The sequence below is a fragment of the Apteryx mantelli genome, chromosome 2 (assembly GCF_036417845.1).
Source record: "Apteryx mantelli isolate bAptMan1 chromosome 2, bAptMan1.hap1, whole genome shotgun sequence".
Taxonomy (NCBI): domain Eukaryota; kingdom Metazoa; phylum Chordata; class Aves; order Apterygiformes; family Apterygidae; genus Apteryx; species Apteryx mantelli.
Genome location: NC_089979.1, coordinates 1247073 through 1262875, shown reverse-complemented (window position 1 = coordinate 1262875; position 15803 = coordinate 1247073). Strand labels below are relative to the sequence as shown.

General features: G+C 57.9%; 1 protein-coding gene across 2 annotated transcripts in view; it reads left to right on the top strand.

Annotated features, from left to right (window-relative positions):
- The window catches only part of ARHGAP39 (Rho GTPase activating protein 39), a 78341-nt gene that overhangs the window by 52258 nt on the left and 10280 nt on the right, over window positions 1–15803 (top strand). For both annotated transcript variants that reach the window (XM_067292253.1, XM_067292252.1), the window contains exon 3: window positions 3277–4684. In XM_067292253.1, the coding sequence (XP_067148354.1) occupies window positions 3277–4684 (1408 nt within the window). The remainder of the gene's footprint in view (window positions 1–3276; window positions 4685–15803) is intronic.

Genomic DNA, 15803 nt, shown 5'->3' with positions numbered 1-15803 from the left:
TTAATGCATAGGTGAAGGAGGTCTCCTAGGTCGGGTTGGAGGCAGCAGACTTTTTATTCCATGGCTTGCGGAGCTCTTGGTCCAGTCAGCATGCATTGCCTGTTGGGTGGTGATTTTGAGATAATTATTTCCATCTCATAATTAAAAAAACAGTCCCTGTTGGCACTTGCTTGCACATGCATGTTGCATGTATAAAACAGTGCTGCAAGAGTCACCCTGGGCTTCGGAAGTGTGAAAAGCTCCTGCAGAAAGGATGAAGATAAATTTCTTCTGGGTCCACTGAGAGTAGGACAAGGATAAATGGGCTTAAATTGCAATAAGGAAGATTTAAACATTAGGAGAGACCTTTCTGACAGTAAGGCTGGCTGAGCCCCAGAAGAGGTTCCTGGAGGAGGAGGTGAAATCCCTAAGCATGATAGGTTTTAAGAACCTTTTTGACAAATGCTCTGCCAGGGAAAGGCATACATGGTTGGAACTGGTGCTCTCTTGAAGGCCCTCCCATTGCTGATGTTTTGTGACTTTATACTTTATTATTTGCTCTTGAAAAATATACTCCCACTTTCGTGAGTCTGCCTAATCACAGTTTCCATAGCTGTTATTCTTGCATGCTCTCTCCTTATTTATCCCCACTGAATTTCATAAGTTGGGGGAAATGAGTGACCTGGGGGAAACCCCAAGAGCAGCTGGCCAGCAGCTCCCAGCAGCTCCCTGGGGAAACGGGTGCTCCCACCTCTGTCTAAAGCAGCAGCGCGATGAGTCCAAAGGTCTTCGCCGGTCATCTGGCACCTTGATCGTGGCGATTCGGGGACACGGCGTCAGCTGGTGCCGTGCAAGCTTGTGGTGTGGTCAGCTCGCTGTGGTCGAAGGCTACTGCGCTTTGAACCAAAACCCGTGGAAGTGTCTCAAGAAGTGTTATCCTGAAAAGTGGCAGAAATAGGCAGAAATTGCTTTTTCCCTCTCATAGCTGCTTCTGATTTGAGCCTTTGGGGTTAATCTCATAAACGCCGTGGAAGCCCTTGCAAGCCAGCCGGCAGCAGAGGCGGCGCGAGGGGACAGTGCTGTATTTCAGGCTCGCTGGTTTTGTCCTTGAATGTCAGTGTGCTTGGTACCAGCCCTTACATATTGCCCGTACCACAGGGTGCAGCCTCTTGAAGGGCTTGGAGTAAAAGCGTGGCGAGGTGTTGGATGTGACGCAGAGCCGCTGAGGAGCGCGGCCGTCGGCATCGGGAAGAGGGAGCTCCAGCCCTCGATCACCCACCATGCACATCCGGAGCAAGCGGGCGACTCCGGCCAGCGCAACTCGGAGGCCGCGTTTCTCCGTGGAAGGGAAGGGCTTCAACGGCTCTGAAATGGATGTCTGTGCGTTGAGTTGTGTTTTGGCGGTCCGTAAATAGTGATTGCCCCCCTAAATAAGGCGCCTGGTGCTAAATGTTTGTCCTTTCTCTAATGGGGCAGCAGTGGTGGGCGGCTGCAAAGTGCCTCGGCCATCCGAGGCGAGGAGCCTCCCATCCCCGTGCCGTCGGCTCCCTCTGCGGCAAGGAGAAAGTCTGCTGCTGGGATTCTGCCCTCTGCTTCTTTTCAAATGCTGTTTGGGGCTTTTTTTTAACTTAATCCAGCTTCAGGCTCTGGCACATGCCATGTATCACGGGATCCTTTCCAGAGAAGCGGCAGCCCTGGGAGAGCAGCAAGATCATCCCCTGAGAGCCAGAGCTGACCTGAATTTCTCCAGCGTCTTGCCCTGGAGCAGCACTGGTGATGCTCTCCTGGGTGTAGAAACGGAAGTTTTGGGCCCCAGCAGTCCCTGGCTGGGGACTTTACAAGCCCCTGAAGTTTAGGGAGGTGTTGTCTTTCCACCTGAAGCTTTTCCATGCTAGATGCCTCCTTCAGACTAAGCTGTTTTCGGAAAGTTTGATCAAAGTCGTTCAGCGGGTAACAAAGAACGAGGCTGGAGTCTTGTTTGCAGGCAGGAGACATTGGAGGGACTGGCACCCGGAGGCGGGTGCTGCTGCCCCGGCGAGGGGCCGGGAGCTAGGCAGAAAACGGGGTCGCTGCCCGTGGGAGCACCCTCCTTCCAACGCCTGGACGGGAGCACCGTGCGCCCTTCCCCATGCGGACAGCAAATATCCGTGAACAAAGCTATTTATTACGACCTTGTTGGGGTGCAAAGGCCGGCACTTGGGAGTAAAGGAGAGCGGAGTGCCCCCGGCTCTGCCCTCTGCGCGGACACGTTTCCGTGCAGCCCTTAACGATATCCTCGCGGAGGTTCACCGTCCTCCTGCAGGACCTCGTCTCACCCAACGAGCCAGCCGGACGCTGCTTTTTTAATGAGCAGCAATATTCGCTGTTCTGCGTTTCCTTACGGCTCAGCCGCAAACCCGGGTTGGAATGCGCAATTAAATCTCCTCGTAAGCTTTTTTTTTTTTTGGTGAGCTTCACAAATACCTAATTTCTCTAATTTGCAGAAGCGTTGTCCGTTGAGGTAGGTGCGAGTCGGGGAGCAGAGTTGAAGGCCGGGCTCTGATTTGGCACGAGCTGCCGAGGAGCGGTGCTTTCCCCGCGTGCTCGATGCTCCGCAGGGCTGCGAGCGCTCGAAGGAGCCTTCCCGTTCCCTGCCGGTGAGGCTGCGTGCTGCAGCTGGGACCCGGCGTCTCGGGTGGGTATCTCCAAAATAACGTACAGTTAGCAAAAGCCAACTGGGGCAGCTCGCTCTGAAAAACCTCCCTGGTGACATGTGCAGCCTCCGTGTCCTTCATGCATAGCCGGAGCACCCGAGGGGATTATTGAGGGCTGCGGGAGCCCCGGGTCCGCGGGAGCCCCGGGTCCTCAGGGCCACCACCGCTGGGACGGTGGCCGTGTCCCGCTCTCACCAGCGCCGACGTGCTCTACACCTAATAGCTCTGCGTTTTGTACGCGCGGGGTACGTCCGTCCTTGACGTGGGTCAAGTGTTGGGTGTCAGCACCTGTGTCGGCGCTCGGCGAGCACACCCAGCCCCGGAGGTCCCCGGCTGGTCCTCTCCGGTGCGGGGAAGCGGAAGGAGCGAGCCTGCAAGGGAGGAAGCTCAACGCCGAGGAGGGCAGCTCCGTCGGGAGCCGTCCCGGGGCAGCTGGGTGGAGGTCCACCTTGGGCAGGGGCTCCTGCGGGAAGGCAAGCGTGGGCAGCCGGCGGTGGGGAGGGTGGGAAGGCGTCCCGTCACGCCGGCCGACAGGCTGCGGGGAGGGGGGGGCACGCAGGATCGGCCTCGCTCCCTGACGGCGGCGTTGTGTTTGTGCCCGCAGGACGTCGTCGCTGCGCTGGAACGCCGGCGCCAAGGAGCGCATGCTCATCAAGGTGACCGACCGCGAGCCCAGCTTCCTCATGCACCAGGGCAACGGCTATGCGGCCGAGAGCCAGCCGGGGAGCCGCTCGCGGCGGCCCTCGGGCGGCCAGCAGTCGCCCAACCTGCAGACCTTCGCCGCCGAGGCCGACAACTCCGTCTTCTTCCCCGAGCGCAAGCAGTCGCCCTTCCTGAAGAGAGCGGAGCACGTGGGCAGCTGCTCGCCGCTGCTGGGCCGCGGCGACCCCTTCTGCTCGCCGCTCCAGTCGCAGCACCGCAAGCACTCGAGCGAGTCGCAGCCCTCCTCGCCCCGCTACGCCTACGAGCCGCCCCTCTACGAGGAGCCCCCCATGGAGTACCAGGCCCCCATCTACGACGAGCCCCCCGTGGACATGCAGTACGAAGCCAGCGGCAGCTACAAGGCCGGCTCCCCGCAGAAGTCGCCCATCCGCAAGCCTCACCCCTTCCTGCAGTCGCCCAAGCAAGGCTCCAACTCGCCCTACCAGCAGCTGGTGCTCACCAAGCAGAAGTGTCCCGACAGGTTCATGAGCCTCGAGTACAGCCCGGCCGGCAAGGAGTACGTGCGGCAGCTGGTCTACGTGGAGCAGTCGGGCTCCAGCCCCAAGATGAAGACGGGCCTGCGGCACAAGTACTCGCCCAACCCCATCGGCGGCTCCTACTCGCTGCAGCACAGCCCCTGCCTGGTCCGCGACCAGCGCCTGGACATCAAGTCGGGAGACTACAGCAGCATGGAAGGGCCCGACTTCTGCCACGGCCAGCCGGCCGGCCCGCTCGCCCAAGGCGAGGACTCCATGTCCTGGTGCAGCCAGCAGGACACCATGTCTTCGACGGGCTACTCGCCCAGCACCAGGAAGAGGAAGAGCCGCAAGCCCTCCGTGTCCCACGACCCCAACGCCTCCTCCACGGACGGCTCGGGGGACCGCGAGGCGCTGGGCGAGCAGCTGCCGGGCGAGGAGAGGGCGGCGCCGGGGGGCGCCCGGCCGCAGCTGAACCGCGCGGAGAGCAAAGCGGCGGAGGCGGAGGCGGCGCGCGCCTTCCCCGAGCCCTTCCTGGCGCAGGCCCGCCTGGCCTGGGAAGCCCAGCAGGCTCACTACCACATGAAGCAACGCAGCAGCTGGGACTCCCAGAAGGACGGCTCGGGCTACGAGAGCGATGGCGCCCTCCCCTTGCCCATGCCGGGCCCCGTGGTGCGAGCCTTCAGCGAGGACGAGGCCCTGGCGCAGCAGGACAGCAAGCACTGGAAGAGGAACACCTTCGAGAAGCTGGGCTTCCCCCAGATCCTGCTGGAGAAGAGCGTGTCCGTGCAGACCAACCTGGCCTCCCCCGAGCCCTACCTGCACCCATCCCAGGTAACGCGCGGCGCCGCGGCATTGGCTCCGGGGCGTCCCCAGCCTGCCCGGTGGGGGCTTCCCTACGTGCCCCCCTCCGTGCACGCTTGTCCTCTCCTCCAGCCGCTTCTCCGCGGCGGGGTGAGCGGACGGGAGCGACTCCCGAGCCCCGCACGGTGCGACCGTCCGCACACGCATCCCCTGCGGCGCTCGGTGTTCCCAGCGTGCGCGTGGGCCGCTGTCAGGCGAGGCCTCGTGCTTTGCGGTAATTTAGCGTTTTCTCACGTTCCTGGAGAAATCCCATCAGCAGGGGATGGGAACTGCGGCGGGGCAGTTCATTAGTAGGAACGGGGTGGTCCCGCAGCGCTGCTCAGCCGGGGGCAAGCATCCTTGGCAGCAGGAGCAGAGGGAAAGCGGAGAACACCCCTAAGCGATCCAAGGGTTGGCAGAGCGGGATGGCTACTTAGAAATATCGGAGGCCTCCGTTGGATTCTCCCCCCTCGAGCTGGCACTTGCCACCAGCTGCTGTGGGACTGGTCTGAAAGGTTCACGTTCAGGATGATTTCTAGGCCTGTTTCTCGCGTTCTCCGGCCCGAGATGGGGAAGTTGCGATCCCGTTCTCATCCTCATGGGAGCTCTGCCGATGGCCCTTCTCCTCCCCATCTGCCCTGAGCAGCAGCCCTGCGGGAGCTTGCAGCGTTTTAGGAGAAAGTCCTGAAGCCGAGATGCCCCCGTAGCCCTGGGTCAAGGGCATCGTCCTCAAGGGCAGCTCTGGAGGAGGAGGCTGCAGTTGCATCTCTTCCCCATGCTATGGGAAGGAGGGACCGAAAGGGCTTTTTCAGGAGCTTCACTTTTCCCACGTCACAGCTGGGAAGCGAAGGTTTGCGGAGCCACCGTGCCGGAGCGCGCACGGCACAACGGCAGCATCCAGGGAGCCCGGGGATAAATGCCCAGGCTGCTCCGTAGCGCTTCCGAGGTGGCCTCAAATATCACGAGGCAGGTTCGCTCCTCTCGGAGGTCTCCAGAAAAATCAGTATCGACAAACCGTAATACGCCTAGCATGGAAGATCATGGTTAAAAAATCTGGCAGCTCTGGTGCAAGCCTGCAGGTGTCCTAAAGAGGGGAATAAATCCTCTCCTCTCCCAGACCATTCCTACCCAGGGCTCCCAGCTGCCACGGCACAGCCAGTTTTCCTGCAGCCTCGTAGCTGGATATATAGAGAGGGCATTAAGAACAAAAACGGCCTCGTTCTGGTTTCTCAGCCTGCGTGATTTTTCAAAGAGCTCCTCTACCAGAAATGAGGATTTACTCACCAATCTGTTCCTAGCCTTAGCGGTTTGAGATATTGGGCCGCTTAAAACCCACCGCTCGCCCTTCGATTTAGCAGTTATCGCATACTTCGGTCACGGAGGCCACGTATGCAGCCGAGTGGACGACATTGCCGCTCCGACTCCGGTCGCCCATGGCTGTGGAGCTCCTGCATTGAACCCGGATAACCCTATATGCTATTGATCCCGGCGTCTCCGCTCCTAGACGATCGAACCCGTGAAAATGCTGAGCGCCGGCGGCTCGCCTCCGTCCGAGCCCTGCGACACGCACGCCGACTTCAGTCGAGTACCCCAATAAAGTTGGTTTTGCATCGTTTGAGCTGCTGTAACTGTCCGTCCGCGTGGTCTCAACCGCTGGAAAATTCAAGTTCAACATGGCTTAGCCCTTTTCCCTGAAAGTTGCCTCAGTTGCGTTCCTGTGTGCGCTGGAGCTGAGCGCGCCCGTGCAGACGCTTATTGCCCACCTCGGTGGGCACAGCGTGACTTTGAGTCTCGGTGAAGATGTTTTATGATGAATTATCCCGCCTGCCCGGAGAACCTCCTCTTCCCTACCCTTCCACGCACCCAGGCAGGGGCACAGAGCTGCTGGGTACGTGGCTGTGGGGAGCAAGTGCTTGATTACGGAGCATCTCTGCAGAGAAAAGGGCAGCTGGTCCCCCTTGGGCACAGCCCGTCGGCTGCGTAAGGCTTCGCTGTTCCGTGCCAGCGCGTTCCCTTCTGCAGAGCACTCGCCTCATTCCTGGCTCTTTCCCTCTCCCTTCAGTATTTCCTCTCCTGCTTTTTCGCTCGGCTTCTTCCTTGCAGCAGACCTGCGCTCGCAGGTGGCATCGATCCTGCACGGTCCCTGGGCAGACCCGAATCTCCCGTAGTTCGATAAATGAACTTCCATTTCCTTCTCCGCTAAACAAAAGTTACAGATGATTCCAGCAAAAAAAAAAATGCTGAAATCCTTCACTGACCTGCCAAGCGAGCGGCATCCCAAGACGCGGCCAGGCGATGCTCGCTGGCGTTTCTCCCTCCTCCTCGCCTGCCCCTGCCTGTGGCTCTGGCTTTCCGACCAGTTTCCCAGCTCCCTGTCTCCCCCCCAAGCCCCCGTTCTGCAAGCGCAGCTCTCCCGACTGAATCAGCACAGGATCAGCACTTTTTTTTTTTTTTTATCATGTTTCTTGAGAGTTCTTGTAATAACCTGCCAGGGCTCAGACTCGTGGACACTTGTATTTCCCAGGGCTGCACCGCCGGAGGGTGAAGTCCCATGTCCTCCTGCTTGGGACCAGCCGAGGTGCCAGCGCTGCCACCTATATTTACTCAGCGTATCGAGGTGGCCTTGGTGCCCCCGGTTCTCCTTCCAGCACCCAAAGAGCTGCCTAATCTTAGCAGGAGAAGCCAAGCTCAGAATGGAAAGGACTCAAGAAAGAGCCACCCATGCAAACGAAGGCTCCTAACGGGCAGAGTGGATGGGCAGGTCACGTGGAGAAACCAGACTGCTTGGGGTGGCTTTGCAAACACCTCCCAGCGCCTGTCCTGAGCCGGCTCTGGCAGGACACCCTTTCCACCGGGAAGGAGGGAGGAGTCGGAGAGACCCCAGTCTGTCCTGGATCACAGAATCACAGAATCACTGAGGTTGGAAGGGACCTCTGGAGATCATCTAGTCCAACCCCCCTGCTCAAGCAGGGTCACCTAGAGCACATTGCACAGGATTGCATCCAGGCGCATTTTGAATATCTCCAGAGAAGGAGACTCCACCACCTCTCGGGGCAACCTGTTCCAGTGCTCTGTCACCCTCACAGTGAAAAAGTTTTTCCTCATGTTAAGATGGAAGGGTCTGTGTTTCAGTTTGTGCCCATTGCCTCGCGTCCTGTCGCTCGTCACCACTGAAAAGAGTCTGGCCCCATCCTCTCGACACCCTCCCTTCAGATACTTGTACACATTGATAAGATCTCCTCTCAGCCTTCTCTTCTCCAAGCTAAACAGGCCCAGCTCTCTCAGCCTTTCCTCATAAGAGAGATGCTCCAGTCCCCTAATCATCTTTGTGGCCCTTCGCTGGACTTGCTCCAGTAGTGCCACATCCCTCTTGTACTGGGGAGCCCAGAACTGGACGCAGTACTCTAGATGTGGCCTCACCAGGGCTGAGTAGAGGGGGAGAATCACCTCCCTCGACCTGCTGGCAACACTCTTTCTGATGCAGCCCAGGATACCATTGGCCTTCTTGGCCACAAGGGCACATTGCTGCCTCATGCTTAACTTGGTGTCCACCAGCACTCCCAGGTCCTTCTCAGCAGAGCTGCTTTCCAGCAGGTCAACCCCCAACCTGTACTGCTGCATGGGGTTATTCCTCCCCAGGTGCAGGACCCTGCACTTCCCTTTGTTGAATTTCATGACGTTCCTCTCTGCCCACCTCTCCAGCCTGTCCAAGTCTCTTTGAATGGCAGCACAGCCCTCTGGCGTATCGGCCACTCCTCCCAGTTTTGTATCGTCAGCAAACTTGCTGAGGGTGCACTCTGTGCCTTCATCCAGGTCATTGATGAAGAAGTTGAACAAGACTGGACCCAGGACTGACCCCTGGGGGACACCGCTAGCTACAGGCCTCCAACTAGACTCTGTGCCACTGAGCACAACTCTCTGAGCTCTGCCATTCAGCCAGTTCTCAATCCACCTCACTGTCCACTCATCTAACCCACACTTCCTGAGCTTGTCTATGAGGATGCTATGGGAGACAGTGTCAAAAGCCTTGCTGAAGTCTAGGTAGACAACATCCACTGCTCTCCCCTCATCTACCCAGCCAGTCATTCCATCATAGAAGGCTATCAGATTGGTTAGGCATGATTTCCCCTTGGTGAAGCCATGCTGACTACTCCTGATCACCTTCTTTTCCTCCACATGCGTGGAGATGGCTTCCAGGATGAGCTGCTCCATCACCTTTCCAGGGATGGAGGTGAGGCTGACTGGCCTGTAGTTCCCTGGGTCCTCCTTCTTGCCCTTCTTGAAGACTGGGGTGACATTGGCTTTCTTCCAGTCCTCAGGCACCTCTCCTGTTCTCCAGGACCTTTCAAAGATGATGGAGAGTGGCTTAGCAATGACATCCGCCAGCTCCCTCAGCACTCGTGGGTGCATCCCATCAGGGCCCATGGATTTGTGGGTGTCAAGTTTGCTTAAATGATCTCTAACCCACTCCTCCTCCACCAAGGGAAAGACTTCCTCTCTCCAGACTTTCTCTCTTGCCACCAGGGTCTGGGGTTCCTGAGGGCTGGCCTGACCAGTAAAGACTGAAGCAAAGAAGGCATTCAGTAACTCTGCCTTCTCTGCATCCTTCGTCACCAGGACACCCACCCCATTCAGCAAAGGGCCCACATTTTCCCTAGTCTTCCTCTTGCTGCTGATGTATTTGAAGAAGCCCTTCTTGTTGTCCTTGACATCTCTAGCCAGATTTAATTCCAAACGGGCCTTAGCCTTCCTCGTCGCATCCCTGCATACTCTGACAACATTCCTATATTCATCCCAAGTGGCCTGTCCCCCTTTCCACTTTCTGTAGACTTCCTTCTTCTGGTTGAGTTTTGCCAGGAGCTCCTTGCTCATCCATGCAGGTCTCCTACCTCCTTTGCTTGACTTCCTACTCATAGGGATGCACCGCTCTTGAGCCTGGAGGAGGTGATGTTTGAATGCTGGATGATGTTTGGATGCTGGATTAGAGTCGCATCTAAACGGGCTTCTGCTTTCTATAGCCTCTCCAACCTGCTGTGCCCCATTCTGGGCAAGGGGTAGTTGCTGCATGTGCAGATACTACAGCTCCATCCCCCAGACTGGAGGAGCCCCGCGATGGGCTACAGAGAAGGATGAAGCAGGGACAAGAAGCACCAATTAGCCTGACGAGGTTCTCGTCCCATTCCTCGTACGGAGGCGCACGTCATCCCCACCATGCTGCCGATGGTGTCTGAGGAGCTCGCAACCGTCCGCTCCCCTGGGCAGGGGAGAGCTGCCACGGTCCAAGAGCTATCGAGCTGCCGTCTGGCGCTTGCCAAAGGCGATGGGTCAAGAAGCTGCAGCCGCGACCGCAGCGAGCTCTGGGCTTTGGGTGCTGCCAGGCTGAAGCTGGAGGGCCTCAACTACCCCCTGTCCCGGCGGAAAGTTGGAAACAGCTAAATCCGAGCTGTGCATTGAGTAAATCACCGGCCACTTGACTTGCCTAAGTAATAAAAATAAACTTGCCACTAAACACGGGAAAAAAAACAACCCTCATCCTCTTTATGAAGCGTGCGTCGAGGCAGCAGATACACCAGGGCGCGGAGGGCTGATTAACCCTGGGACTTGCTGAACATTTCAGCCGGCTGTTGTTTAGCATCCGTAATTATACCTCTGGCCATTAAGCAGCATCCAGCGCTGGGGTCTGGAAATCCCTATTTGTCCCAGCGGGGAGGTCGCGGTGCGGGGTAGCCGCTCCTAAAATTGCCCAGAAACCTTCCCGCTCTGACAGCCTGTCCCTCAGCCGCACAGGAAGCCTTTGCCAGCGCGAAAATTAGATTGCCCTGCGCCCTTCTGATTTAGCGCATAGACAGCTGCCTCCTGGCAGAGCTCGGCTGCCCCTCGGCGGCGCGGCCGCAGCCGGGCGGCTGCCGTGGGAAACGGCACGGCCCGTCCTTGCCGCTCGGGTCCTCAGCGGGCGCTAACCGAGCCCCGAGCCCGGAAGACGCGGGTCATCGCGCTGCAGGGTGATGCAGAAATCGGCACGGCCGCGGATGAGCCCGGCAAGCTCCAAAAAGCCACTTCCTTGGATGCAGATGCATGTCCATGGAGGAGCGACTCACTGGTTCCAGGTGTGCCCTTAATCTCCCTGTGCCTTGAAGCAGCCATGAAACGCAAGGTTGTAAACGCGCTGAAGGATGCGCGGAAACCTGCAGGGATGGACTTGTCCGCGGGACCGCGGCCCCACCGCGCGCGAGAGCGGCGCGGGAGGAGCAGGGCATGGGGCTGCGCCGGGCTCCAGGGAGATGCTGCAACAGGGCGGGCTGGGGATGCTAAATTAACCCGGCACGAGCAAGGGCAGAAGCATCGCAAAAGGCAGCCGAGAGGAACCTCTCCGCAAGCGCAGCTCGAGCCAAACCAGTAAGCGAGGCTTTTGGATGCCTGCGGTATTGATTTAAGGATGCTATGAGAGGAGAAAAGGTATAATGGCTTTTTAAAAATGGATGATGCAGTGCACAGGGACGGTTATCCTGAGGAGAGCGATCAGACCTGGAAAGCTGCTTAGAAAACGGAGCCTGTTATCAGAAAGGAGGGCAGAGACCGCAGAGGTGGCTTTGAAATAGCGAATAATCTGGAAAAAGTTTTCTGCCTGTGGGGGATTTAGTGAAACTGGAAGGGCATCGTATGCAGAGGCAGCAGAAGAAACACCTTTTCTCATTGAGTGTCCCCAAGCGCTCAGTGCTGCAGAAGATGGTTTAAAGCAAAAACTGAGCAAGCTCCAAATCCACTTTGGCTGCTCCTGGGGGCCATATCTGCAGTCAAACTCACCGATGTCGAGAGCCCTAATGGTCATCCCAGGTTTCCTGCACCGTCCTCTGAGGCGGCTGGGCCAGCTGCCGCTGGAGATGGGTGCTTGGTGTTCACCTGGCCTTCTCCAGGAACCTTCTTCTTTGGTATACGGAGGAGTCTTTGCAGCTGCAGCTGATGCTAGCTGGGTCCTCTTCCCCTTCCCGTGCTGGGCAGCCAGCTCTAGGCAGAGACCGCAGGAGGATGAGGGTGGACGGCAGAGAGCAAGGTCAGAGGGAGAAGGCCGAGGTTGGAGCAAGACGATGCTTCTTGTCCTGGAGAACTCCAGTCTTGGTGCTACGAGGAGGCTGTGGCACATCCCTCTTCTCCATCCGCGGCCATCGCTCCCCTCTTCATCTCCCCCAAATTTTTCCCTCGTTTTACATTTTCCAAGGACCAGATTCACAGGCCTGGTAACTCGGGAGTCCCCCTCGTGCGTTGGAACGTATTTATTTTATACAGTATGTGTTTTATTACAGACTCACCCAGAGCCTACGCAAGTGCCCTGGCTGGGCTCAGAGCTAACACGCAGCTGCTAGAGATGTCGGCGGCCAGGGATTTGTCCATGTTTGGAAGTGGCTTAATCTCATCTTTTATTTTTTATGTTTATCGTGCCGAAAACTTGTTGCGTGGCTTTAATTTGCTTTCCCACCCACCTCGATCAGCTGGGGAAACGTAACTATTGGTTCAAACACAAGCCTGCCTTTCGGGCTGTTTGCAGAGAGCAGCAAACCTCCAGCCAGCCCTAGATACGTGTTTTGTACCGAGGGAAGAAGAGATGGTCGCTGTCCTGCCTGCGATAGCAAGATACAGCAGAAATAAAGAAGAAAAGGGGAGCAAAACAGTCCGCCCGGCGCCTGTCGTCTCCCCCCACGGCTCGAGGACCATTTAGCCAGTGCCGCGCTCGCGCCTGGCTTGCAAACACTGGCTTTTGGGGGACGGGTTTGAACATTTCCCTGTTCCTGACCCGAAACGAGTGCCCTCCTTCGGGCTCGGCGGCGGACAGCAAGGCCGCGCTGGGAGGTCGTGGCAAACTGGCGTTAACGCTTGATTATTTCTCTCCGCGTTTTAGCTCCAGGCTCTCGCTCTCCCCAAGTTCATTTAGGACTTTGTTAATTAGGGCTGAAGCTAATTGTGTATTGGCACTAACAGCAAAGGACCGATCGTGTTTTCCTGCTTATGCAGCTCCCTGGAAAAATTCCTCCTCTTCACAGGTAGCGGCAGACGGAGGCAGCTCGCTGAAGGCAGCGCGCGGGGAAATGCAGCCACGCAGGCGCGGGAGAGGCCACGCTGCCCCAACCCGCCTCGCCGGCAGGGCTCACTCCTGCCTCGCCGTCACCGCTGCCTTCCCCGTGGATGCGCCCATTCACTTCGGCGTCCCAGAGTAACCGAGGCTGGAGGGGCTCTCCGGAAATCTCTGCTCCAGCCCCCCTGCTTAAAGCAAGGCGTTAGATCAGGTTGCTCAGGGCCAAGATCAGTTGAGTTTGAATATCCCCAAGGATGGAGATCCCGCAACCTCCCTGGGCCCCTCTTCCAGGGCTTGACCACACTCAGGGTGAAAAGCATTTTCCTGGCATCTAGTGGGAGTTTTTCATGCCAGAATTTGTCCCCATTGCCTCTCGTCCTGTCCCTGTGCACCTCCGAGAAGAGTCTGGCCCAGCACGCCGTCTGCACTCGTGATCCGCGCAGGCTTGTGCTCCGGTCCTGGGGCACAATGTGCCTTTAGATGCTTTTGCAGGGACCTTCTGTTTGTTGTTGGCAACCAGGCTGGGGCTTGCTGCAGCGGTAGTCTTGGCTGGGTGAAACCTTGGTGCCCCGGACCGATAGCTTGGCCACAACCTGGCGTTTCCCGCTGACACGCTGCTCAGCTGCCAAGATCGCAGTTCAGCGACCAGCTTTTGGACGAGCCCCAGCAGCGGGGTCCCCTGTCGATGGCTGCAGAGGGATAAGGGGACATCGGAGCAGCAGAAATCTCAAGTGCTGCATCTCCTCCCACACATCTGAAAGTCCCAAGTCCCTTCAACTGGGAAAGTGTTTCCACATCCATGAACCAAGAGGGCTGGAGGAAGCAGAAGGGTCTTCAGGTGACGTGGCCTCCAGAGAAACTGTGGGGCTGGATCTACCTCTTGTGTCTCCATGCCCAGATGCCACGACACTCCTGGCCCGGAGGTCCGCAGAGGGGGCTGCCTGCCCACGTGCAGTGTCAGAGGAGAGAGGAAACCTTGACAAAGGGAGGGGACACTTCCGAGGAGACGGTGGCCTTCTCCAGTCCTGGGCATGCTTGTTCCTCTCAGCCCTGGGACCTGCTGACCTGCTGTAGCACTAACAGCTCGTTTTAAGGGCCGATGTATGTGGGGAGACAAGAAACACAGACTTGTTCGAACAAGCAGTGGCTCAGTTGTCTCCTAACCACCCTGGCATGAGGGACAGAGCTTTGGGAGTCTTTCTTGGCCCATCCTGGACCTGCCCAGACCTCACATGCTTCTGGGTCATCCCAGCTCTTTCTCTTTCCATCTTGCTTCTGCTTCCCTCTGCTTTTCTTCTCTCCTCCTTGAGTAAAGCCCAACCATAAGGCCTTGGTACCCCTGAACTCACCTCGTGCCTGACTCCCTGCTCCCGGCTCAGAAACAGCAGAGCAACATTGCCTTTCTTCATCTCACACCTAAGCAGTCCTGACATCTAGCAGAGCTATTAAACAGCAGAAGACAGGCACCGGGGTCTCCGAAACCAGGAGCAGCAGCTAGCGCTGGGCCTCTTGCTGTAGTTGCATCATGCTCGCATGCCATAAAGCTCAGGAGACACGTATCGCTGCACAGCTCCAGCTAGAGAACCTTCTTCTGGAAACCTCTCGTTGCTTGTGGAGCTCATGCATCTCAAGAGCGTTCAGGTGTAGATCAGGTGTTGGAGATGCAGGTTCAGTTTCTTTCCCAGTATCACCTGCAGTTGCTCTGCCACTGTCGGGCCGCCCCTCTGCTCTGGTCCTCTGCAGAAGTCCCTCCTGGCTCTGTGCGTGTCGAGCGCCTCTGGTGGGGGGTTAGTTGAGAGGAGGATCGTAGGTGTCCAACTTACCGTAGCTGTCCCACGTCTCAAGAGTGGGTTTGAGCACCCATGGAAGCATGCCAGGGTTTTCCCGTCTAGACCTGGCTGTCCTGCTGCCAGAGCTGAGGGGCTCAGACGCCAAATGCATTAATCAGAGAAGCTATTATTTCTTGGATGGGAAAGTAACAGTCATTTGTGATAGCTGCTTCGAGTCCCGACATGAAGCCTCGACTTGACAGCCCGTCCCATCAGGAAAGCCGCTTCTCCCGAGACTCGCCAAATGCAGCTTGACGCGGCCACTCATCCTGGCGGGCCTCTGCAAGGCCGACAGCACATGGGAGTCTGCGTGAGTCGGTGGCCGTGATTGCTCCTGCACGCCAGCTCCACATCTGGGAAGCAGCGGGAAGCCTGCCCACGGCTCAGTCGGCGCATCGCCGATGAATGTCCGTCGCTGAGAGCAGAGCGGTGCCTGGATGGATCTACAGGCTTGGAAATAGATGGGTCGTTAACCTGGCACGTTAACGGTGCTGAGGGTCTGAGCCAGGCCAGTACGTGCAGTCGGCTGAGCAAGCGCCACTTGGGCTCTGGGGACACTGGATATTTCTTTCCCGGTGAGAAGAGAAACACTTAGTGTTCAAAATCAAAGGGAAAAGGTGGCTGTGCTGCACCTCCCTGTTGCTCCGACAGGTTAGTAGCAGAGCAGAGAGAAGGGACCCAGGAGTCCGGCGCCCACAGCGCTTTCCCTCTGAGCCCCGGGTGCCTGAGGCCGATCCTCATCTCCCTGCGCGACCCGAAGGCTCCCCTGCGCTTGGGACAGGCGAGCCCTGCCATGCCCACGAGTCCCGCCAGGCTCTGCAGTCATCCACGAGCCGATATCCCCTTTTTCTCTGCATTTCTCAATTCTCTCCAGCACGGCTCTGCCTGCAAGGACTTGTCCTGTCCCGTCAGCTCCGTCAGGCCTGCCGAGATGGGATACGAATGCGCTCGGCACCCTTGAAGCTTCCTTCCGTGCTCAGCCGCTGAACCTCCTGCTTGCTAAATCCTGGCGATCCCGCGGACGGGCGCTGGGAAGATGAGCGTCGGCTAATAGATACGGTGCTGGGTGGCGAGAGAGTCCCAGTGCTGGGCCCCAGGGAGCTGCTGCCATCCCCACGGTCCCCTCTGCGCCCCAGCGACGCTGACCCCACAGCACCCGGGGGCAGTCAACCCAAGTGCCATATCTATGTCCTTGGTCACCTTTCTCCATGCC